Consider the following 24,348-nt stretch of genomic DNA (forward strand, 5'->3'; position numbering starts at 1 on the left):
TACTCGAACCTTCCAATTGTGACCATCACAAGACTTGCCCTGATGACAACTGCAGTTTCATTTCCTTCCCTGCCTGAGTTCCTTTTCTTTGCTGATTCCACTCAGAACACCCTTCACTGGTCAGTAGGCAGGCTTCATCTAAAGTGTTGTCCTCTGTTCTGTAAAATTCTGTACATAGTTCCTAAGTTTTTGCAGGGGATGATCTTTGCTCTTATCCTGAAGAATAATCTAATGGTATTTTAATAAATATCTGAAATAAAGACTACACCAGACAAAAAAATCAATCAATCAATCAATCAATCCTGCTTGGGGTTTGTGCTGGGCTTCTTGGATTTATAACTTGATCTTTGTTTCCAAATTTGGGCTTTTTTTGGTCTTTGTTTCCTCATGTTTTTGGCCTCATTCTCCCTCAGCAATTAAACATACGTTCACTTGCTTGATATTGTCCCACAGGTTACCGAGGCTTTGTTAATCTTTTTAAATCTTATTTTCTTCCTGTTCTTTAGGTAGGATCATTTCTATTAATTTGACTTCAGGTTTACTAATCCTTTCTTCTGAAGTCTTCAACTTGCTGTTCATCCCCTACAGTTAAATTTTAATTTCAGATATTTTACTTTTCCATTCTACAATTTCCACTAGGTTCTTTTCTATAGTTTCCATTACTTTGCTGAAATTAACCATCTATCTACTCATTCTACTTTGTTTTCTTTTAAGTCCATAAAAATATTTACAATAGCTACTTAACATCCTTGACCATTAATTCTGACATTTGGGTTATCTTGGAGTCTGTTCTATTGATTCTTATGTGTTTGTCTTTCTTGATCAGGGGTCAAATCTCCCTGCTTTTTCACAATTCATTTCATAATTTTTTTATTGTATGCTGTACATCATGGGTGATATATTTTATGAAGTCTGGTTTATATTATCTTCTTCTAAAGGGTACTGATTTTTGTCCTGGTAGACAGATTACAGGCATACCCTTTTGGCCATGTCAGCCTTGGTTTTATTCTATATTAGAGTGGGTATATTTTAGTTTTGACTTTAATCTTAGGGCTCAGCCCATAAAGTAAGACATATTCCTGACTCCTAAATCATGTCTTTTCTGGAGTCTCACCTGAAAGTCCAAGGTGCTCATAAAAGACTGTGCACTCTGGCCAGGCCAGACACCAATACCTCCCAGAACTGCACAACTTCTGTTATCACCATTCAGCCCTCAGCCCCACACAGATCATCTCTGCTGGGCCTCACAGAGCCTCGCCCTGCACCTGTGCAGCCTAGCCCTCAGCCAAGGACCATGCTGAATTCCTGGGCAACTTCCTCTTCTTCAATAACCTGTCTCTCAATTTTCAGCTTCTTCAGTAGCCCCCTAACCCAACCCCGGCCCCCTTAGCTCAGCGAGACACCTTTCCACTTAGGACCCACCTCCCTGCACCACAGCAATGTGCGGGATGGGAGGCTTACCCCATGTGCTTCCCATCTCTCCAGGATCATACACCTACATCACCTTTTGCTTGAAAAAACCTGCATCACATATTTTGTTCAGTTCTGTGGTTGCCCAGTGGGAGGGAATCTTGTACCAATAACCCTGTGATAGCCCGAGGTGGACATTAGTATGTCTTGGTCGACATTAGATTCTTTCAGAACGTTTTGTTTCTCATGTTTCTGATGCTCCTTTCTTCTCAGGCCCTAAGCTTAGGCCTAGTCCACCATTTGGATAATCCAGCACTGCTCTGCCTCCTATTCCTTTTTTCCCCCCGATGTATCTTTTTTTTTTAATGGAGGTACTGGGGATTGAACCCAGGACCTCATGCATGCTAAGCATGTGCTGCACCACTGAGCTCCCTGCCCCTATTTCTTGTCTTGTTGATAAGAGCCATCCTAACAGGTATGAGGTGATATCTCACTGTGGCTTTGATTTGCATTTCCCTGATGATCAGTAACACTGAGCATTTTTTCATTTTCCGACTGGCATTTACTATAATTTTGTTTTCCAAATCCTGGAAAGAAAGGATGCTACACAAGGACTCGTGTCAAGACCCCATCATTCACGTTAATCTCACTCTTTCTGGAGTAATACTTTTCATTACAAACCGATCTATACACATTTTGACACACATCAATGGCCTGCAAATGGAAATTGGACAGTGTCTTCTTTGGTCCAACGGCTCCCAGACCTAACAAACTCCATTAGACTAAACCTTGCAACACCACAGTCTTTAGCAAGGCAAACCTTCTTGTTCCAGAAAATTTTAATCTTTTGCATTCCTGGAAAACATGACAGCAATGCACAAACTCAACTAAGCAAGATGACTCGGCACGGAAGTTTAGTTTCAATGTGATTTTATTTAAAAACCTGCAGAGCTGAAGGAGGGATCTGATGTTCCGTTAAAAGAAAACCATTTTCACAGTATATATTTTAGCCTTTTTTAGCTTTGTGTTGAATAATAACAGAAAAGGAAGTTTCTGTCCAAGATCCTCACTCCAGCACACTCAGCCAGGTGCCTGGGATTTAGCAGCAAGGTAACACATCCCCTGGTCTGAGCTCGTAGTAAACCCCCACCTGCACAGAGCCCTTGTTCCTCCCCAGGCACACACACACAGGGGCTTGTTTTCACTGCTCTCGACAGGCCTGAGAATCCTTCACTTTAAAGCTGAGAAAAGTGTGAAAGGATTCCTTAACTCCATGCCTGCAGCAAACCCAGCTATCTGTGAACCCTTGACAACGACAAGTATAAAATACTTGAAATGTAGATATTCCACACTGAATGGAACCACCTAAATGTTAAAAAATTAAGTCAAGTAACATGCTTTTGTATTTTTAAATGTTACTTAATAAAACTTACTGAGACAAGATACGCAGCACTTTCTCGTGCTTGGTATTATAAACTCCTACTGACGAAGGCTACTTGATGGTCAAAAATAAAAAAAAAAAGAGAAGAAACCATACACACTGCTTTAGAAATGATGCCTGAAGGAATGTTACGTTTTAAATTCTGTTACTAAAATGAAGCCTGGTGGGGAAAAAATGGTCTACAAAAGCAACACCCATGTTATTTTAAATGATGAGGTAGATTTTTTTTCCTATGCAATAAAGTGAAGATAATCAAAAATGCATACAACTCTCAAATCCTCTTCAAAAAAAAAAAGTTCAGGTTATATTCACTTTCACAAATAAGACATTTATAAACCACGAGGTGGAAAGGTCACCCTCAGGGAAGCTCCGCATTTTAGGTGTTATTTGGAGGTTCAATAATCAGTCTTGGATCAATTAACTCTCTCCAAAACACGGTGATCTGGGGAAAAATATAAAACATTCAGTTTAGAGACTTCATTTTGGGGTCATATAAATTTTAGTCAGTCAAGGAAAAACTTAAGTCAATTTCCATTTGTGCAGAATGGCTGAAGACCTGGAGTAATTTGAGCCCAGAGAACTCAGTTCAATTAGTGTATAAGAACTTGTTTCTCCAGAATGCAGCTAAATTTTACATTAAACATATTTCATCTTTCTTTGATTTAGAGCAGGGGCTGTGGGTGGAGGGCTAGCTGGTTGCAAAAGGGTCAGGAGGATTTGCCAGGCAGCCCGCAGACCTCTTGGGAGGCAGATGTGGCCCAGAAAGGTTATCACTAGCCTGCTGATGGCCGTCCGTGCAGCTCTGTGGTTCTTTTCCTGTGCTGCCTAAAAACAGGAGCTATTTCATGTTTTATTTACCAAGAGAAAAGCAAAGGTAACAATGGCCGTATGGATGAATACTGAGGGCCATCTAGTGTCAAAGAAAAGTAATTACAGCCTCTATTTCAGGCCTCCGTTTAGTAAGGCCTCCAAGAGGAAAGCCTCCAAAGCGTAGTTTTCCAACGCAGTTTCCAAGAATACATTTCAACAAAAAGTGGGGCTGCATACATTGCAAATAAAGAAGTACAGGAGCCTGGGCCAAATCTGCTGAGCCTACCAGAGACCCTAAAAATGTGTTTTTGCAATAAATCTCTAACAGTGTCACCTATTCTAAAGAGAAAAAAAACATACAGTCTGGTTAGTATTCCCACAAGTTTACATTTCAGATAAAACGTGACTGTGCAATACTAAAAGCTCAGAATAGTATAACATTTCAAGTATAAACACCGTAAGGAGCAGCAGATCCTTAATATAAATTCTATTCCCTTGAACACGACCATAGTCCAGGAGGCAGCCGTTCCAGCACCTCTGGAAGTCAGCCTGCCTAAAAGCTCTAAACCATATACTTCCTAAAATAACAATTTAAGAATTTAAACAAAGTCTAAGGGCAGATTCATCGCTTAATGTCACTGTTCAAAATTATCTATGCTGTTATAAGTCAGAATCGTGATAACATTTGGGAGGCAGTAGTAACTGCAAGGAGAGATGCTGGAGATTCCAGGAGGGGCCATTCAAGTTCTACTTCCTGATCTGGGTGTGGGTTACCACTTGGGGTATGCTCATCTGTAAGAGTCGTTCAAGTTGTACATTTACATGTACTTTTCTGAATGTATAATGCGCTATTCCTTTCCCCTGAAACCCTTATAAAACTGAGTTTACGCAGCTCTGTGCTCTTGCATAAGACTTGTTACTTGTGCATCTTGTCACGTGGACTCTCTGAGGTCCAAGATGGCACCCTAACTTGGCACTTGGCACTGTTACAGCCACACTGCAGGCACGACAGAGATCCCCAGGGTCTAGATCCTTTATGCTTTTAATACAGGCAGTTCAGGAAGCTGCACTGCCACCTTCCAGACCACCAGCAGCCAGTCAAGAGAACAGACGATAAGGAATCCCGAGAAGAGAAGCACGCCTACCCTCTTCTCCTGCGTCACCGCGTACTCCACTACCTCAGCTCCGCTTTCGTTGTGATAAACCAAATCAAATTTCCCAGGTTCTTTCACGGCTGAAACCAGACGGTAGGGGGAGAGACAATAAGTCATTTCCCAGTAGTGAAAATGTTCCTGTACAGGGAATTCATATCACTAGTAAAACAACCACAAACTGTCCGTTGACATGGAGGCTGGGTACACACACAGCAGTACGGAGTGCTCAGTGGCAGGAGATCCTTCGAAAACCCTGCACCGACAGACAGGGGTCTGGGCTATTTATCGGCGACAATCTTTCCTTCATCCACAAGAAATGAGCTGGATGCACTATCACTAGTAGTCCCAGCAAAGAGTGTGTAACCACAAGATAACCCCCAAAATAACTGATGGGTTCTAACAAGGGAAGGTAATAAGAATTAGGCAGAATTCTTATATCTTGCTGTGTCCTCAGAAATTACACATGCTTACTGTTTGGTAATAGAGCAGTCCTCACTTTGCATGGTAGGGTGGGGCCGTTAAAATGACCGTGCAGGCTGAGAGTATGTGAAACAATCTTAATCAATGGGAAAAATTGTGACTGTCTCATGATCTTTAAACGTTTTTGTCAAGACATTAAAACCGTTCCTGTACAGGGAAATGAACAAAGAGTAAAACCACTATTTAGGTAGTACACTGTAATTTACTATATTAGAAGCACTGAGGATCAAAGTGCTCTGTTTCTTTCTAAGAAACTTACCGAGGGTAGTGGGAACAGCGCTCACCTTCTGTCATGGAACCACAGTACAGAGTGAGCGTCTCTTTCACGCCTTGCTGAAGTGGCCTGCTCCTAAGTTTGGATCAGCTTCCAATATTTTATTCTTGGAGCTCTCAACGTCATGAAATAGCTCGGAGAGTTTCTTTTTCACAGTTTTGTGAAGTTTTCTGCTGACGTCACTTGCAGGACCTCCTCATCCCTTTCGTTCACAACCACTGTCCTCATTTGTATCAGGAAGTCCTCACAAACCGCAGTGTCAGCATCCCCACGGTTAGCTATTTCCTCTGATTCCACTTAAACTTGATTTGGATGCCTCTTTTATCATTATCACTTTTTGTTTCTCTGTTGTGTTTTCAGCTTTGTTGGCCAACTCCCTATTTCATTTATCCATTTCTGTAGAATGTCACATGGGTTTACCATGGAGAGACAAGGAGACAGCACAGTTGTATACTTTGCTGTGTTTCGAGAACTCACATGTGCACCAACCACCAAGAGACTTTGAAAGAGGGGCTGTGACTGGTCCCTAATCATGATCTGTTATTTATGTAGTGGTTTACGGACTGAAGAGCTAACAGTAATTTATGCAATTACCCACAGTTAACAGTTAGCATACCAAACGTCATTGGGAGACTGGTTTTATTTAACTCACTTGTGGTTCCTGAAATTCACATATATCAGAACCATGCAAAGTGAGGACTACCTGTATTTCTGTTAGAAAATAGATAAAGTATTTCCAAGAAGAAAAGTTGTAATTGGATGTCATCACTGTCAATCACCTGACGAGAAGTAATCAGGCTGTGTCCACAGAATTTGATCATGAACAATCTTCTCTATCCACTACTCCTATGAGGGGGGATTTCTTCAAATGAAACCTAATCAGAAGGAAGCTGGAAAACCAGCGTAAGTTATAGCTAATCATTTATTTAATATCATAAATGAATTTTGTTGAAAAACTTTTTTGAATGATTTCTGTGTTCTGGAGTTTTGAATCTTTTACTCACGATCTTATTTGAACACAAGCAGAAAATAATTAATTCTTTAGAGCCTGTGAAAGAAAAACGGGTCTCCTCTACTCTCTGGCCAGGGACCCCGACAAACACAATCCAAGTTAAGTCACATACAGTAAAAGCCCTCTTATTCCAGGATTTCGGAACCAATAATGGATGCGGTGAATCAGGGGTAAAGCAGGGAACCATTTAAAATAACATGTGAGAGTGTGTATACACATGTACTTTATACATTGTATTTTAACATACAGAAGCATGTTCCTCTGCCAATCTTCTGAAGTACAGCTAGCAGGTCTTGTGAGTCCACCGACAAGTTGTCTTTCTTTTATAAACCGTATCCTTAATCTATGTGTGCAATTTCCACAATTTCCAGTTTTGAGGGTTTTTTTCAGTGATGGAAGAATACCAAAGCTAGCAACACAGTCTAAGTGCAGAATCTCCCTAGATTTTTACCAAATTCTTCCCAACCCCTTATAGCTGACCCACCCACATAGAATTCAAAGGCAAATTTTTCAGTAACAATCCTGGGTCAGCATTCAACTTGGGTTGCATAGAAATAATTTCTTTGCCATCGTTTTTCATCAATTTATGTAATTTTTGTGAAATTATATAATTACAGTAATAAGAACAACTTGCCTAACAGTTTTGGGAACGAATCCAACAACTCTTAGCAGACACATAACTCTACTAGTGGGAGCACCGGGTGCCCCGCCGCCCCCTGCAGGCTGCTCTGCGCGGACAGGGAGTGGAGAGTGCCCGCTACCCACAGAGGCTGAGGAAGACAGCAGCTCCTGGGTGAAAAAGCTGTTTAGAAACCACTGTGAATATGAAAAGCCCCCATTTTCCTCCATCTTTCTTCTACAAGACTCACCAGGTAAGGACGAAAGAATCTCTATATCTACTTGCTGGGTCTCCGGATTATGGCTTAATATTTTTCCTTCCTTTCAAAAATAAAAGTCCAAGTCAAAAATCAATATGTGAAATACTGTGAATATACTAAAACTACTGAATTGCACACTTTAAAATAGTTAAAATGGTGAATTTTATGAGAATTTTAATCTCAATTTTTAAAAAGTTTTAAAGAAATCAACATGTAAGGGAAATAAAATTCCCGCACACCAAGCCAGTGTTTCCCCTGGTCTAAATCACCCCAGGAGCAGCTACCACACAACTAGGGGCAGCCCCTAATTATTCCAACTAGCCAATTCCAAACTGCTTCCCCCACCCGGCCTTGCCTATCCCGAGGAAACCCCCACCAAGGCTACAGCCCAGGCTTTCTCTTCCCTCCTGCTTCCACCTCCCAACCCCACCCGGCTCTGTCCCCTGTGGTCCTGCCTGGCGGGGCATCCCCCTCCTCTCCGGCGACGTAAGTAATAAATTCCTCTCCCAATAGCATTGGCTTGTCTGTGTCATCACTCAGTCACCTCCACAAATTAAAATCCCACAGACACAAATGAGACAGAGTCAGGGGCTGAGGAGACTACGTTCTTTGAAGATAGACTGAGTTGACTTTTAAAGACAAGCTTAATGAATAAAGCGGGTGATTGAGCTGAGTAACAGCACCTGACATCAAAGCAAAACAGTGGTACTGATTTTCACTCTCGAAATGGTTTTAAAAGCAATTTCAAAGAGTTCTATAAATACTGGGAAATAAAGCAAGGAAATAGCTTTCCAAGATAATAACTATCACGACTAACATCCATTTAATATGAGCTTTAAAAGTATCAATATCATCTGGAATCACGATTCCTAGAGGCTGCAGACGTATCAGTTCTGTGTATTTCCATTTCCTCACATGGCACAGAATTAAATTAGTCATCTACGGTCGGGTGACAAAGCATCCTGGTTTGCCCAAGTCAGGTCCACTTACAATCCTTTCAGTATAATTATTAATACAATATCAATCCCATTCACCCCCAAGTGTTCTGTTTTAGATGGTAAGTTACACAGTCACCTATATTAAGGGGCTAAGAAGATGAAAAAGATAATGAAACACCAATTACCCGGAACTAACCAACCAAATCCCAAGTACTAAGGAAAAAAAACACTGGGAGACGTCAAACTGATACTATTAAAAAGTTTACATTCTGACAAATGTTTTCATTTTCTACCTTATGGTATTATTTACTCCATAAAAATCTATATGGCCCATAGTAGCAGTATTAAATATGACTTTAGTTTCTTTCATATATTGACACTTGATTATTTTAAAATAAAGAATCTCACCTTGTAGTCAGAGACATCAGGAGAATAATCAGACGTTAGTTCCAAAAGCTACAAAAGAAGAAGAAAACACAAATACACAAGTCTTGTGGCTCCTCTCCCCGACCCCTGAGAAAACAAGACACACAGTGTCGGGGTGCCCACTGCTCCACCCTGGGAGCCCTACCATGAACCTGTGGCAAACGGGTTCTAGTAGGAAAGGTTTTGGGGGTTTTGGAGGTTTTTCTGGCAACACATGGAGCCTTTTTTTCTTGAGCACTTGCGATGTTCCACACAGCAGGCTGAGACATTTATATTCATTCAGAAAACAATTACCTGGCACCTACTACAGGCTGGGCAAGAGAATATGAGAGATAGAAATCCAGGAAGGGTTTTTATAAATATAATTATAAATCACAGTTTAATAAATGTATCAAGTTGTGTTAATATAATTTATAAATTATATGAAATTGTAAATATAAATGTAACCTGACCTGCTAATGAGTAAGTTTATTGGGAGGGGAGATAATCTTTTTGTTGTAATTGCTGCTGTTTTTAAAAAATATACCTTAAATGCAATCTTTTCACCAACTTGAGGGGCAGCTGCTAACAGCGGTAACAGACTGTAGTCCTTCTTGTGTGTCTCTACAGGATTCTGAAAAACAGTATGGGTCATGTGGTTTTGTTACTGGTGAGAAAATGTGAACCCACAACATCAACTCCAGACACAATACGGGAGGAAAGGGGAGGAGGTAAACTCACAATAAATAAGACTTACCTGGATAATAGTCGATGAGTTTGTCACCAGTTCATTCAATTGCTGCTGCTTCTGATAGTCAGCACTTCTATTTAAAACACAGGAAATGGCATGCCCCCGTCCTCGACCTCTCCCCCGCACACCCCGACCCCTAGCTCCCTTCCAAGAAAGAAGGTCCTCTCCTCTGCCCCAACCTCTTCCCAAACTGGCGGGGAGAGTCACGTTGGGAGGAGGACCAAGAGCCGGCCTGCCACCATGTGAGTCAGGCTGCTTCCACTCGGCAGCACTCGGGATCTGGGATGAGGGCCCCGGAACGGAACCACCTCTTCCTGCAAAGAGGCCTATTGTCTTTAAGAAGTCTGCAGTGCACTCCGGGCCTCTCTTTGGTATCACGCATGGGTCATCCGACTCCGAACTCGAGTCCGAACTAGAAGATGATGTCCCGGGGGTCTTGCCCTTGATGGGGGTAGAGTTAAAGCCAATCTTTGTAGCCACTTTGTTTGCTGTCGTGTTTTTCACGGAGGATCCTTCCTTCAATAATTCAGCTGACACTTTCTCTGAGGAATGTCTGACCTCCAAGATGACATTGCTGAGCCCATCGCTGGCCGACTCATGGTAAGACTCAGACTCGGAGGAGGAAGCGGGGCTGTCCTTTGTGTGAACGCCGGGGCCACCTTTCCTTTTCGCTTTAACAAGGCTGTTTCTAGCAGGAGGACCTTTTGGAAGGCTGCACTTCTGGATGGGCCACCCTTTCACCGACTGTGCTTTCGAAGACTTGGGATTCCTTGCCTGTTTTGTATACTCACATTTCTCCTTTTTCTTTGGCGATTTTCTTTCGGGCTGTCCGTCATCATCCTCCACTACAGCACACGTGGCTTTGCTCTTCCTCTTGTTTCTTTTACTCACGGTCTGATCTGCGACAGCTTTTGGCTCTAGATCCAAGGTCTTCTCGCTGTTACTGTTCTCGTGCCTTTTCCAGTGCTTCTTCGAATTCTTGTAAGCTAGCTCAGTTTCTTCATCCTCCTCCAACTTAAATGCCCGCTTCTTTGCTTTTCTAGGTAATAAACGAGTACTGTCACCGTTACTGACTGTTACAGGATTCTCAGCAACTCCTCTCTCTTCTAATTTAACTCTGTCGAAAGAACAAGACAGAACGCTTTAGGAAGTAATTCATAAGCGTGTCTCCGGGACGCAGTTATATACTGCGATGACTGCAAACTGTCACTGTCATCAGTCGATGAAAAAATGTCACATCACTTTAGGACAAAAGACCCTTTACTTTCAAATGACTAGTTTTATTTATTGATCGTCTACTGCATCCTAAACATTTTCTATAGATTTTCTCTAATCTAAACCATGAAGTAGCATTCTTCATTTTAAAACACCACAAAATTACGGTTCAGACAAGCAGCTTGCCTGAGGTCCACAGCTAACAAGCCACAGAAATGGGATGTAAACCTGTCTGTCTAGCTTCAAAGTTCACAATCTTCCCACAGTCACCCACACCAAACGGTGAGAATGCTGATTATTCATTTTTGTTTTTAACTGTAAGCCACTTTTTAAAAAATCAGATTTCATTTTTATTTTGTTCAAATTTAGGAAAATACTGAACAATTTATGTTCTCTGGGGTACGGACAGCCACCGTAAAATTCCATAACACTTTGTGATTATTAATTTTATGCGTCAGCTTGACCAGGCTGAGATACCCAGATATGTGGTTAAGCATTGTTCCACGTATGTCCGGGAGGGTGTCTGGCTGAGATTAACATTTGAATTTGTATGCTAAATAAAGCAGACTGCCTTTATAAATAAAGCAGACTGGTCCCAGTTTGAGTGGGCCTCGCCCAATCCACTGATGGCCTGAAAAGAATAAAGAGCTGAGCAAGAGGGAATCTGCTCTCCCTGCCTGACAGCTTTGGGCTGGGACACTGGTACCACTTCTCCAGCCTTCAGACTTCCCGCCTTCAGAATAGGACTCAGGCCAAAACACACCATCAGCTCCCCTGGATCTCAGGCCTTCGCTCCCAGGCTAGAACTTTATTATCAGCTTTCCAAGGTCTCCAGCCTACAGATCTTAGGACCTCCAGCCTCCAATCCATAACCTCGTGAGCCAATTCTTTATAATAAACCTCATGTCTGTATCCACAGCTACATCTATGTCTACATCTACATCAACTCCTACTGTGTCTGTTTCTCTAGCAACCTAATACTTAGTTCACTACAGTAAAGGAATTCGGTTCCTCCGTGAACTGGCAGTGGCTAATTCTAATATGCACAGCCTGATGACAGAAAGTTGAGTGAGTGTCCTCAGTGTCAAGCACAGCATGGGGACTTCAAAATGCCTGCTAAAAACATGCATTATTTTTTCAGTACTGTTACATCCAGCTGTATATTTCAGCAAGCATTTTTAGTGACCAGGGAATGACATAGACAATCATATTAGAAAATAAAGTACAACTGGTGAATAAGACGATATTTTATAAGCATTCTTTACATTTTTTAAGGTATAGAAACCCTGTGGACTTATGTCGATGTGGTAGTTGAAAAAAATCCTCAATTATTCTTCAGAATCTCAAATACACAGATACAGACAAATCAAGGTAAAATAAAAGCTACTGATACCAGGATCAGGAGAGAAATAAAACTCTGAAAGAGCAGGGATTTAAATTACAAAAACACATTACCCTCTGCTCTCAGTTGTGGGCCTCAGCATCAAGCAGCAAGGAAATAATTCTTAAACTGGCAAAAGCTAGTCTGGCATCCTGTGAATCTAAGAACTACTGAGTAACTTCCAAGATACAGCATTTTCCTTAACATTCTTGATCAATTTGTTTTCACTTGTAGCAATGCTATGACTCAAGTTTCAATTCTGAGATGATAAGTTAGGGGCAAACTTTCCATCAAACTCTGAAAATGGCTGCAAGACTTTCTGTTCAGTCACTGTGGTTCTTTGACTCACTGGGCACAGCACATGCTGCATCCCGTGCAGGCAGGAGCCCTGGCTCTCAGAGGAGCCTGCAACAGCACCCTGCTTTCAAGGGCAGCTCTCAGCATCACCTCCCTCATTCTGAAGACCGTGGACCTATGGATATTTGACCTTTGACTGCTGCAGCCTCGCTGCCTGCTACTCCCGAAGACAATCATTACAGTTTGGAACATACTAAGATTGAGGACACAACACCATGTAGAGAACAAGAAACGGTCCACCCGGGTCTGCTTAGTTACCACTCTTTTCAGGGTGGATGCTTTCCCTGGCAATGCCCTTTGCCTCTCCTCTTGGATCACAGATGACAAATATGACTGTCCTTTTATAATCAAAAGTGAGTGTACATGTCCTTTTACAAAGAAAAGCTGAGTTACCTGTACAATTAACAGTGCAAGAGATTTGATCTCAAGAAGTTTTTGAAACAGATCCTCCACTGTTCATTTAAACTCTTTGCAGGGCAAACTGGGTAGCATTATCAAAATACACGGTCTCCCCTTTAAATCTTCAATTTCACTTCTAGGATTCTATCATACAGAAATACAGACATACCCATCTGCACCTCCTGACCCCCACCCCAACTCCCACTGCCTGCCAAGGCCAAAGTGATTGTCTGGATTCAAATCCTTCTCAAATTTTTAAAATACCATTACCTCAACCTTTCTCATCTGTAAAAATGGGGGTAGTGATAATAATCATAGTACTCAAATGAGTTATTACATACATTTAGAGCAGTGCGGGGCTCAGAGCAAGTGCCATCCAAATGTTAGTCCAGTTTTTATTAACACGATGAATGTCGTTAGCCCTCTGGGGGCAGGAGCTGGTGGGTTTTTAATGAGCTTCTCTCATCAAATGGAGGTGAAACTCAACAAAGGGGGTGAAAGCAGGGACCTGTAATCTCTTTGGGTCCCATCTGTTCCCTGCAGCCGCCTGTCTGGCTGCTGCTTGCAGAGCCCTGCATTATTACCTTCAGAGAAGTACGTGACTCGACCAAGGGCACACAGTTAATGTCACAGAACCACGATTCCCACCCAGGGTTCTGACTCCAGACCCCAAGCTCTTAATCACTCTGCTCTCTTACCTTTCACATAATAGTGAACGAAAGTAACTCACATATTGTTGGCATGAATACAGACCTGTCCGACTTTTCTGGAGGCCAATGTGGCAGCATCTATCAAATTTTAAAATTTGACCATGGAGTACTGCTTCTAGAAATGTGTCCTACTAAACCACTGCCCAAGCACACAGAGATACACAAGAATATTCACTACGGCAGCATGTAACAGGGAAGAGCAGACAACCGCCAAGGTCTGGATGCTTGTGTCCCCCCAAAATTCATATGTTGAAATCCTAACCCCCAATGTGACGGCTGTAGGAGGTGGGGGCCTTTGGGGGTGATTAGGTCATAAGGGTGGAGCCCTCATGAATGAGAGCAGTGCTCTTATAAAACAGAACCTTAGGGCTCCCTGGACCCCTTCCACCATGAAAGGACACGGTGAAAGGTGCCATCAATGAACCAGAAAGCAAGTCCCCATCAGATAATGAATCTGCTGGTACCCTGATCTCGGACACCCCCAGCCTCTAAACTGAGAAATAAATTGTTGTTTACAAGCTATCCAGTTTTATGGTATTTTTATCACAGTAGTTTTAGTTTTATATATATATATATTTTCTTTAATTGAAGTGTAGTCAGTTTGCATTGTGTCAATTTCTGGTGTTCAGCATAATGTTTCAGTCCACCATATACATATATTCATGTTCATATTCTTTTTCACTATAGACTACTACAAGATATTGAATATAGTTCCCTGTGCTATACAAAAGAAATCTGTTGTATATCTGTTTTATATACAGTAGTTATATATATATATTTAGGTTAGTTTTATATAGAACTAAGACAACACCTTAAAATGTCCATTTATAAGGGGCTGGTTAAATACACTGACAGAGTCATGCTATGTGGTATGGAATACCATGTGGCATTTAAAAAAAAAATGGTGAACATCACATACTGTATCTCCTAAAATGTAAGATACCCAAGATATGCGAGGTAAAAAAGTGAGGCGCAGGACAACATGTATATTATAATGACATGTGCACTTAAAAAGTATAAGTATGTGTGTTTGTATGGAAAAGACAGGCCACATTTTACTTCCGGAGAGTACGGTGTGGGATGAGTATGTGAGAAGAGAAATAAAGGACTTTGTACCCTGAACTATTTTGAAGTATAATTTTTCTTTAACAACAAGTCTTCTGGTTTGGTTTGGTTTTGCTTTAATAAAAGAAAAGGAAGGGAATGTTCCAGAATGAAAGCAGCCCAGGCCTGGCTTCCACTGGTCTCAATTCGCCCCTGGGCATTAGAGGCTGTCCTGATTAGAGGGAAGAATCTGACTGGTGTCCTTATAAGAGAGTAAAGTGGGACACACACAGAGACACCAGGGCATGTGTACTTTTGTGAGGACAGAGAAAGGGTCACAGGAGGACACAGTAACAAGGGAGATGCCTGCCAGCCAAGGAGAGAGGCCTCAGGAGAAAACAAAACTTGCCAGCACCTTAACCTCAGACTTGCAGCCTCCAGAACTGCTGGAGGGGAATTCTCCGTGGGGGAGGCCTGTGGGGTGATGTCACAGCAGCCGGAGCAGACTAACCCCAGGGCTCTGGCAAAATGGGAGCTGAGATGGCCGGGAGCTCAGTGTCCGCAGCCTGGAGCACAGGAAGGCAGTCTGGGGGCTCAGGGACTGGGCTATGAGGAAATGGCCACGGACACAAGTGTGCAGATGTCTCTCCAGCCTCCAGGGTTATTTCTCAGGGTTCCCACAACCAGGCTCCACTTTTCCTCATGGGACTTCCCTCAGCACTCCCCGCAATCCCAACAGAACCCTTCTGCTGGTCAAACTCGCCTCTTCCCAAGTCAGGGCAGCTTTTTCCCCCACGACTGCTGTACTGAGCCAGCCAACATTTCCCACCCACCGTTTAAGTCCCAGCCAGACCATCTGTCTTCCACCAGTTCCCGGACCATCTGCGCTCCACCATGAGCTCTCCTTCCTCAACCACTTCTCGTATTTAGCAATTATCCAGTAATAATTATCCAGTCTGCCTGTCTGAAATCACACCAGATAATACACAGAAACATGAAATTGGTTATTTTGGTCTATGTCAACAATATTAGGTACCTTTGAGAAAAAGAGACTTATGTTTCCTCTGTAGCTTTGAAGAAAGTGAATGTTAGGAAAGACAGAGAAAGACTAGGGACAAGAAACCACAAAAACATACAAAACTTTGCAAAATTCAGTTTTCCCCATTTACCACTGAAGCCAGCTGCAGAGGTATTTCTTGCCACATGCAATTGTGCATTTTGCTTTTGGTGAGGGAAGGTAATTAGGTTATTTATTTATTTATTCTTGGAGGAGGTCCTGGGGATTGAACCCAGGACCTCATGCATACAGAGCATATGCTCTACCACTTGAGATAAACCCTCTCCTCTATTGTGCATTCTGGTGTTGAGGAGGAATTCTGCCTGCCACTGTGCTGTATTTATTTCTTATAACAGCTTTCATGGTTGCTTTTGACTGTTAACTTCATTATAAAGAGTATACTTTCCGGATGATTCACTAATTGAAATATAAGTGCAGTTACCTATTGGCAAATTATTAATTCATTGGGCAGGAGATAGATCAGAAAGTAAACTTAACAGGAGAGGATGTAGTCCTTACAATGGCAACATTTATAGTCCCCAAATTGCAGAGAGAAGGGAGATCCATTTCACAATGAATAAAAAGGGGGGGGGGGGGGAATTTTTAGAAACTTGGACTATTTCAAATTGTCATTGGAAACAGCTAAACACTGTTAGTAAATCATAGCGTTCCTGATTTTAAAAAAAAGACACACATACAGATGCACACACTCAAAGATGTAGTAATTGCTCCAAGTTAAATTCCCTGATGTTTTGAAGAAATCTTATGAATCTAACATGCTCTGGGGAAAGGAATATTCAACATTCAACAAAGGGCCAGCAGAAGTAAGTAGCCTGATTCACAACTCTGGAATTTTTTTCTCACTGTAGCTGAAGCTTTAGAAAGAAGCCCTGAACAAATCAGTCCAAGATATGAATCAGAACCGAAACGATCGTGTCTTACCATTCTGAGACGAATCAGCCACACATGGACAATTCACATCACAACTGCTCCTTGATAACTCATCTCAGTATCATCTTCAAAAATTTCCAAAAGCATATTTTAAAATATTCTGTCTCCCAATTCATAACCCAAAAGGTCCCAAACACCTTCTTAAAAGAGAAGCCAGGTGAGACACTGAATGACACCCACCAGTCTCAGAGGGTGGCGCAGGAGCACTGACGTTGGACAAGCCGCACGTGGTAAAGAAAACATGACCGTTCGTTCGTCTGTTTGCTTGGGTCCCCTGCACCTGACCCTGCGAGCCTCCCGAGCCTCCCTCCCGGGGAAGGCCGGATCTCTGGCAAGCCCGCATCCCGCGCAGGTAACACAGCGACTGGCTAAGTGAGCGCTTGCTAAATCAAGGCTGGAAGAAACGCGGGGCCTGCCTAGACAAAAGATCATGGTTTTTCCAACTTCGGTCCACCACCCTCCGCCATCAAAAGCATCCACGGGGAAGGATGCTCGTGACAACGCAGATTCCTGAGCTCCAGGCCTGACTAGACCAATCAGAATCTCCAGGGTTCACGGAAGTGCAGTTTGACAGCCCCACCCCCACCCCAGCCCCCGCGGTCTCCGGAGGCCCGAGGCGCCCCGGGCGTGCGCAGGCGCGTCCCCGGCGCCCCGCGCGGGCCCCGCCCCGCCCGCGCGCACCTGAGGCAGTCGTTGTCTCGTACCAGGCGCGCGCTCTCGGCGGGGGGCAAGAGCCCCCCATCCAAGTAGAGGCCCAGGAGGGCCCCAGAACTGAAGCCGAAGCGCTGGCGGATGAGACTGATGAGATCCGTGACCACTCGGCATCTGTTCAAGTCGATGAGAAGCCAGAAGGACGTGCAGTGTGGGGTGGCTGGCGGCGGGTAATCAAATTGAAGCCGTAGCCTAACCGTCTCGGAGGCTGCCATCTTGCTCGATGCGCAACGGAAGCCGAGAGATTCCACCGGGCTACCGAGAGGCGTGCTCGGGGACCCGCCCCCTGGAGCCTGTTCACGTGTGCCACCTGTTGGCGGCAAGTGGCTACTACAGGCTTCGTCAATGGCGAGAACGCGGAGCGGGATTGATTCCATTCAATTCTGTTCAAGACGGGTTAGGGAAGAGTATATATGAGTGAAATGCCTTTATTCCTGTCTTCTTGAGCACTATGTAGGGTCCGAATTTAGGCAGCTCTCTAGATAAACAAGCACTGCTCAGCTCTGGTCTTCTTCTAAGCTCATAAACATAAAATAATTTCAAAAAACTAACTCCCGATACATTTAGCTGACATTTTTCACCATACAGAGTTGCAAAAGACATAATTCCTAATGTATTGTAAATGTTGACATTTTAAAATAAAGCCATTAATCACTCTTACAGGTATCCAGTGGAACTTAAATACCCTAGCAATTTAATACCTACCACCATGCATATTTTAAAATATAAAGAATAAGCCCTCTTATTAATCTCTAGGTAAGCCAGTCAGAAATTTTACATCATTCGAATTTCCATTTCATTTCTTCCACGAAAGTGTTCACTCCTTTAGTGTTCATGACAAAGGTATGAATTATGAACTATCATTATTCCCATTTTGAAGATTAAAAAAAAAAACCAGAGTTCAGAGGGGTTAAGTAACTTCCCCAAGGTCACTGGACTTGTAAGCGGCCAATATCTTGCAGTCAGTGGATACATTTACGAAAATTTTTTTAAGTTTTATTTTCCTGTGACACTAATGCTCTGAGTCTTCTGGATTGAGTTATTATTATTATTATTATTACTAGTGGTTCCACAGTTGATCAAAATAGCATAAAACGCCACACATTTTGTTACATAATTGTTAAACAGGGAAAATAAAATGGCCATGGTCTATGAATAAAAATAAATGGAGCTCTGTGTGTTTTATTTTAATTATTCCAAGTCTTTGTGGATGAATATTGCTCAATGAGACAGGGCTCTTCATCAATTCTGGACCTATTTTTTGTTTTTATAGATGTGAAGTTCTGAGAAAACTCATTCATTTATATAAGTATATAAGAATGGAAGGATGTATGATATTGGCAACATCTGTCGATTCTTTAAACTCTTTCCAAGTTACATGCTAAAATCACCTAGAGATCGTTCTTTAAAAATTAAGTTCAGTACTCCATCAGTCAACAATTCAGTGAGGTTCAGTAACGTTAAAAACAGAAGACTTGGAAATCACCTGACTTTCAAAGAAAGTGTTTACCTAGTCACTAGGAGTTGGTCACTTTCTCAGTATCTGGGAAGGCTCTACTAAGACTTAAGTGATTATTATACCATTTACTCTTACATTTAGAGGTGCTTGGTTCATAGAGCGAAAATTAGATGAAACGGGTTAAAAACGACAATTTCATAAAAATGGGGATTGTGATTAAAGACATGTATATTCATGATAGATGAACAGAGAGATGGATGTTTGTGAACTATTATACATGGATTTCCTAGCAATTTAATCCAATAGATGAAATCAAGTATGTTTATAAATATGCATTTGACAATTGGAAGATCATATCAACATCTAAAAAAGAAGAGTTGATCTCAGCACAAGGAAGCTGTTTTCTAAAGTTCAGGGCACTACTGCGTTTTATGTATCAGGGATTGCTGTTCTGTGCATGATTTACAATGAAAACCACTATGTGTCTCCCTAAAGTTAATCTAAATTTAGCAATATCTGGTGGAAACAAATAAACAAATCTAGCAGGTGACAGTGAGACTACATAGAGGGGGTCAGGAGGGAGAAAGATACTTCTCTTTGAGGAGAACAGAAACAGGACACTGGCACATTCTCAGGCAGTCAGCTCTGGGGAGTCCAAATGAATGAGGGGGATTTGGAACTTGACTCTCTTGAGCATGCTCTCTCTCCTTAAAAAGTGTACGAGACTCAAGACACATTTACCCCCAGTCTGAAGACTGCTACTCCAAAACATGGAAAGTTACCTAAGCGGTGTTTACCTGGCTGTTCTTGTTTCTTTCCTGGATGGAGACAGGTAAAACCCCACCGTTCCCCCTACTACGGGGACCTTGAGCGAGTCCTCTGTGGTTTCTGATGAGAAATCTGTCTTTGGAATTATTTTTCCTTTATTGGTCAGGTGTTGTTTTTCTCTGCTTTCAAGATTTTTTTGTCTTTGGTTTCCAAAAATTTAATTATGCTGTCTCTTGGCATGGACTTCCTTAGGTTTATCCCATTGGAGTTTCACTCAGCTTTTTCTTTTTTTTTTTTAATTGAGATATAGTCAGTAAACAATGTTGTGTCAATTTCTGGTATATAGCACAATGCTTCAGTCATACATGAATATACATATATTCATTTTCACGTTGTTTTTCACCATAAGCTACTACAAGATACTGAATATATTTCCCTATGCTACACAGTATAGACTTATTTATCTATTTTATATATACCAGTCAGTATCTGCAAATCTCCAACTCCCAGTTTATCCCTTCCCACCCCCCTCCCCCCTGGCAGCCACAAGTCTGTATTCTATGTCTGTGAGTCTGTTTCTGTTTTATGTGTAAGCTCATTTGTCTTTTTTTTTTTTTTAAGATTCCACATATGTCACTCAGCTTCTTGCATCTGTAGGTTCATGTCTCTGGCCAAATTTGGGAGCTTTTCAGCCATTATTTCTTTGAGTACTTTTTCAGCCTCTCTTTCTAGGACTCTGATGACTTAAATGTGAGATCTCTTATTATAGTCCCACAGATCCTTCGGGATTTTTTTTTTTAACTTCATTTTCTCTCAGTTGTTCAGATTGGGTATTTTCAATTGTTCTATCTTTTGGGTCCCTAATTCTTTCCTCTGTCCCCTCCATTTTGCTGTTGAATCCATCCACTGAGCTTCTCATTTTGGTTATTGTATTTTTCAGTTCCAAAATTTCCATTTGGTTCTCCTTTATAGCTTCTGTTTCCTGGCTGAGCCTTTCTGTTCTTTCATTCATTTCAAACATGGTTACAATGTCTGCTTTAAAAGATTTGCCAGATAATTCTAACATCTCAGCATTAGCACCTATTGGTTGTCTTTTTTCAGTTTGAGATCTTCCTGGTTTGGGGTATGAAATTGAAGAAATTGAAATCTGAACATTTTCATATTATATCTGAGATTCTAGAGCTTATTTCTTCTGTTTTAGCTGCCTTCTCTGACATCAGTCTGGCGGGGGAGGGGAGCTACTGCCAGATGGGGATGGAAGTCCAGGCTCCCTACCTGGGCTCTGTTCACCTGTGGAGGCAGGAGTGGAGGGGAGACTTTGCTGCTGGCCACTAGTGGGCATTCCTTGTATAAGGCTGGGTCCTTTCATCTGTCTTCTTTGGTGCTTCTGGTCCTCTTTCCACTGGCTGTCCCACTCCTGCTTACTTTCCAGTTTGTTCTGCCCTGTGGAACAAACATTCTGCAAAAACAAGATCAGGTAACTAGGGACCCTCAAACAATGTGATCAGGCTAGGGTGAGCAAGTGAATCAAGCAAGTGGGCTCCTCAAACAGTATGGAAAAAGAAATCAGATCATGTGAGGCCTTTGTGTTTCTGCAAGGTAGCTTTTTCCATTACTCAAGCAAAAGTATCACCTAAGGCCAACTATGAGTTAATTTTAAACAGGTTCATTTTAAACCTTTAAGGAAGTCTCTAGACAACAGGTCTCAGTTTTGTTTCCCTGGCTTCCTTCAAGGTGACTGCCTGCCCAGCCCTCTTCCCTGGGTTCACACCACCTGCAGTGAATCCTGAGTTGGTAGCATGTCTGCAGTTGTGCTCAGGATTCTGCATTGTGATCCAGACCTACCCACGTCCTCTTACACGTTATTCGTCAACAATTTCCCCTGTTTCTTGTAGCTCCCTGAATATGCCTTTGCCTCTGGGGCCCTGCAGACAATAAAAGAACAATTCACCCCAAACTTGGAAAAAGGCAAAATGCTGACTCTTTGGCTCTCTAATATCATGGCAGAGAAGTTTCCAACAGGCCTACGTGGCTCTCCGATGATTCTCTCAAATACTACTTCGTGGTCAGCGTCTGTTTGGCCAACCACCCAGGACAGCCTGATGGAGTTCACATAATGATGAATATGTGATATGTGATTATTTCACATAATGAAAATAAAATGAAAATAAATAACCATACAAACGCTTATTTAAAAACAATTATGATGATTGTATTCCATTACATATACATGCCGCATCTTCTTTATCCATTCATCTATTGATGTACACTTAAGATGCTTCCATATCTTGGCAATTATAAAGAATGTTGCTGTTAATAGTGGGGTGTATGTATATTTTTAAATTAATTCTTATTTTGTGGTTGACCTTATTCTGTTGAACTATGTAGGTTTAAAAAGCTAAAGCTCTAAATATTCTTAGAAACAACGAACAGTACATACACGTAAATTCAAAAAATACATACAGTATATTGCATATATGTATTTACATGCAATATATTGTATATGTGCAGTCAAATTGTAACAATTCTATTTAATAAAACAGAAAAATTAAAAAAAAACCAATTATGATAAGCATTAGGAAGGAGAGGTACAGGATGCTGTGAAGGTCCTTTAAAAGATCCTGCTCAGACTTCACCTAGTCCACAGAGCCAGGAAAGGCTTCTCTGGAAAAGGACATTTAAACTGATAGCTGAAGTTTCAACAGTAACTAGCCAGGTGCAGGGGAGAGAGACGCTATAAAAGTGCATTCCATGCAGGGAGAATAGCACATGTGAATGCACAGAGAAAGACATGAACAGAAGGAAGGTGACATGAAGACACACGGGGAGAAGACAGACACGTGACACCACGGATCGCCAGCAAGCATGTGCATACAGAATTCACTGGGAAGGTCTTCAACGAGCCCCCAGCCAATCTCCATCAGTGTCTCAAACCCTTCCCAAAATAAACATATAACTTAGAAAATAGTTTTTGCAAGGGGAGGATATAGCTCAAGTCATAGAGCACACGCTTAGCATGCACTAGGTCCTGGGTTCAAGCTCCACTACTTCTGTTATAAAAAAAAAAGTTAAATAAATAAACCTGATTACCTCCCCACCAAAAGACAAAATAAAAATGTGAAGAAAAAAAAAGCTGCTAGATCTTATATAATTTAAAAAAAAAAGAATTCTTGGAAATACAGTTTCAGGATAAGTTCCCAATATCTTTCTTTCAACTCTATTGCCTCCCCAAAAGCCCTATTATATTTTTGATCTGCCCCAAGAGGACAGGTTTACAGCACAGAAACATAAGCAAGTTCAAACTGAGCCAGAAGCATCACCTTAAAAATTGCTGGATGTGTTTCAAAGAAGATTGCACACACTGCCTCCTAAACCCTCAACACATATCATTAACGAAAGGTGAATTTTTGTTTACAATTTTTTTCCTTTTCAAGCAAAATTTGTATATTATGAAATGAACAAATCTTAAGTGTATGTTACCTGAGTTTTGACAAGTGTATATGTCTGTGTAATCCAAACATCTGTTGAAAACAAGACAACACGCCCCAAACGAAGTCACTTATGCTAAGCCCCACATCACCCAACCAAGATTTAACTTAATTACAGTTTCAGCTCTCCCAGAAATGGAACCTTAAACCCATCAATTAGTAATCGCCTGATCAGCATTAGTTAATCTACCTGATAGACCTCTGCCATCCCCTAAAAGCAAGTACCCTTGCAGTAACCAACTATTTTTTGTCTAGTATAATGTCCTCATTCTGCTCTTTTCTACCTGTACAAGTCTTTCATTTTGTACACCTCCTTGGAACGCCTTTCCATCTGCTAGATTGGATGATGACTGATTCATGATTCACTGAATGAAAACAACAAATCTTTCAAATTTACTCAGTCGAAATTTGTTTGTTAATACACCTATCAAAATATACAATGTTACTACTACCCCAGGAAATTTCATATCCCATCCCTGTCAATGCCTGCTTTTATCCCCCAGGGGCAACCATACTTTCTAGTTGATTTTTACTCCAGTGTTTGTTACGTAGCTATAACTTCTATGTGCACAATATCTTTCAGATGTTTCCCTAGAGGCTCGTCCCCCATACCAGCATTATGAGATTTGACACATTCCAGGACCATCCCATGCTAAAGCTTAAGAGAGCCTGGTTACATGTTTCTTTTCCCTGTCCCAAATCTCAGCACCCTCTCCCTTCACTGGCAGGACTCTGCCATTTCATAAGGCTGCAGGTGAAAACATCTGTCCATTTAAGACAGGCAGGGGCAGAGGAATACAGGAGGGGAACAGGAAAGGGAGAGAAATCACATGTATTTTCTCTGTTTCGTCATGTGCATTTTTGAGTATTTAGAAGTAATCTGAACCCCATACAGCCCTGCACCTCGTTTCCTAGTTCTGAGGTGAGTTATTTAGTACATCCTAAGATAAAAAATGACCTTTAGACACACACACATACACACATGAAAGTATCTTTACCATATTTTTCCTCCCTCTCCCTTCCCAAACCTCTAATTCCCTTTATATATATATATATATATATATATATATTTTTTTTTTATTGAGTCATAGTCAGTTTACTTTGTTGTGTCAATTTCTGGTGTACAGCACAATGCTTCAGTCATACATGAATATACATATATTCGTTTGCCTATTCTTTTTCACCATAAGTTACCACAAGATATTGAATATAATTCCCTGTGCTATACAGTATATAAACTTGTTTATTTTATATA

The 24,348-nt window shown here is 41.6% G+C and overlaps 1 protein-coding gene across 1 annotated transcript; it reads right to left on the reverse strand.

Moving 5' to 3' along the window:
• Positions 1-2,323: 2,323 nt before the first annotated feature.
• On the reverse strand, positions 2,324-17,621 carry COIL (coilin). The gene is made up of 7 exons (XM_072940154.1): positions 17,349-17,621; positions 9,560-10,670; positions 9,350-9,436; positions 8,806-8,853; positions 7,451-7,520; positions 4,807-4,895; positions 2,324-3,293 (listed from the first exon to the last, which is right to left on the reverse strand). Exons 1-7 carry the CDS (start codon positions 17,591-17,593, stop codon positions 3,228-3,230), a joined length of 1,716 nt encoding a protein of 571 aa, XP_072796255.1. The 5' UTR covers positions 17,594-17,621; the 3' UTR covers positions 2,324-3,227.
• Between the last annotated feature and the right edge of the window lie 6,727 nt (positions 17,622-24,348).

The sequence above is a fragment of the Vicugna pacos genome, chromosome 16 (genome assembly GCF_048564905.1).
Source record: "Vicugna pacos chromosome 16, VicPac4, whole genome shotgun sequence".
Taxonomy (NCBI): Eukaryota; Metazoa; Chordata; class Mammalia; order Artiodactyla; family Camelidae; genus Vicugna; species Vicugna pacos.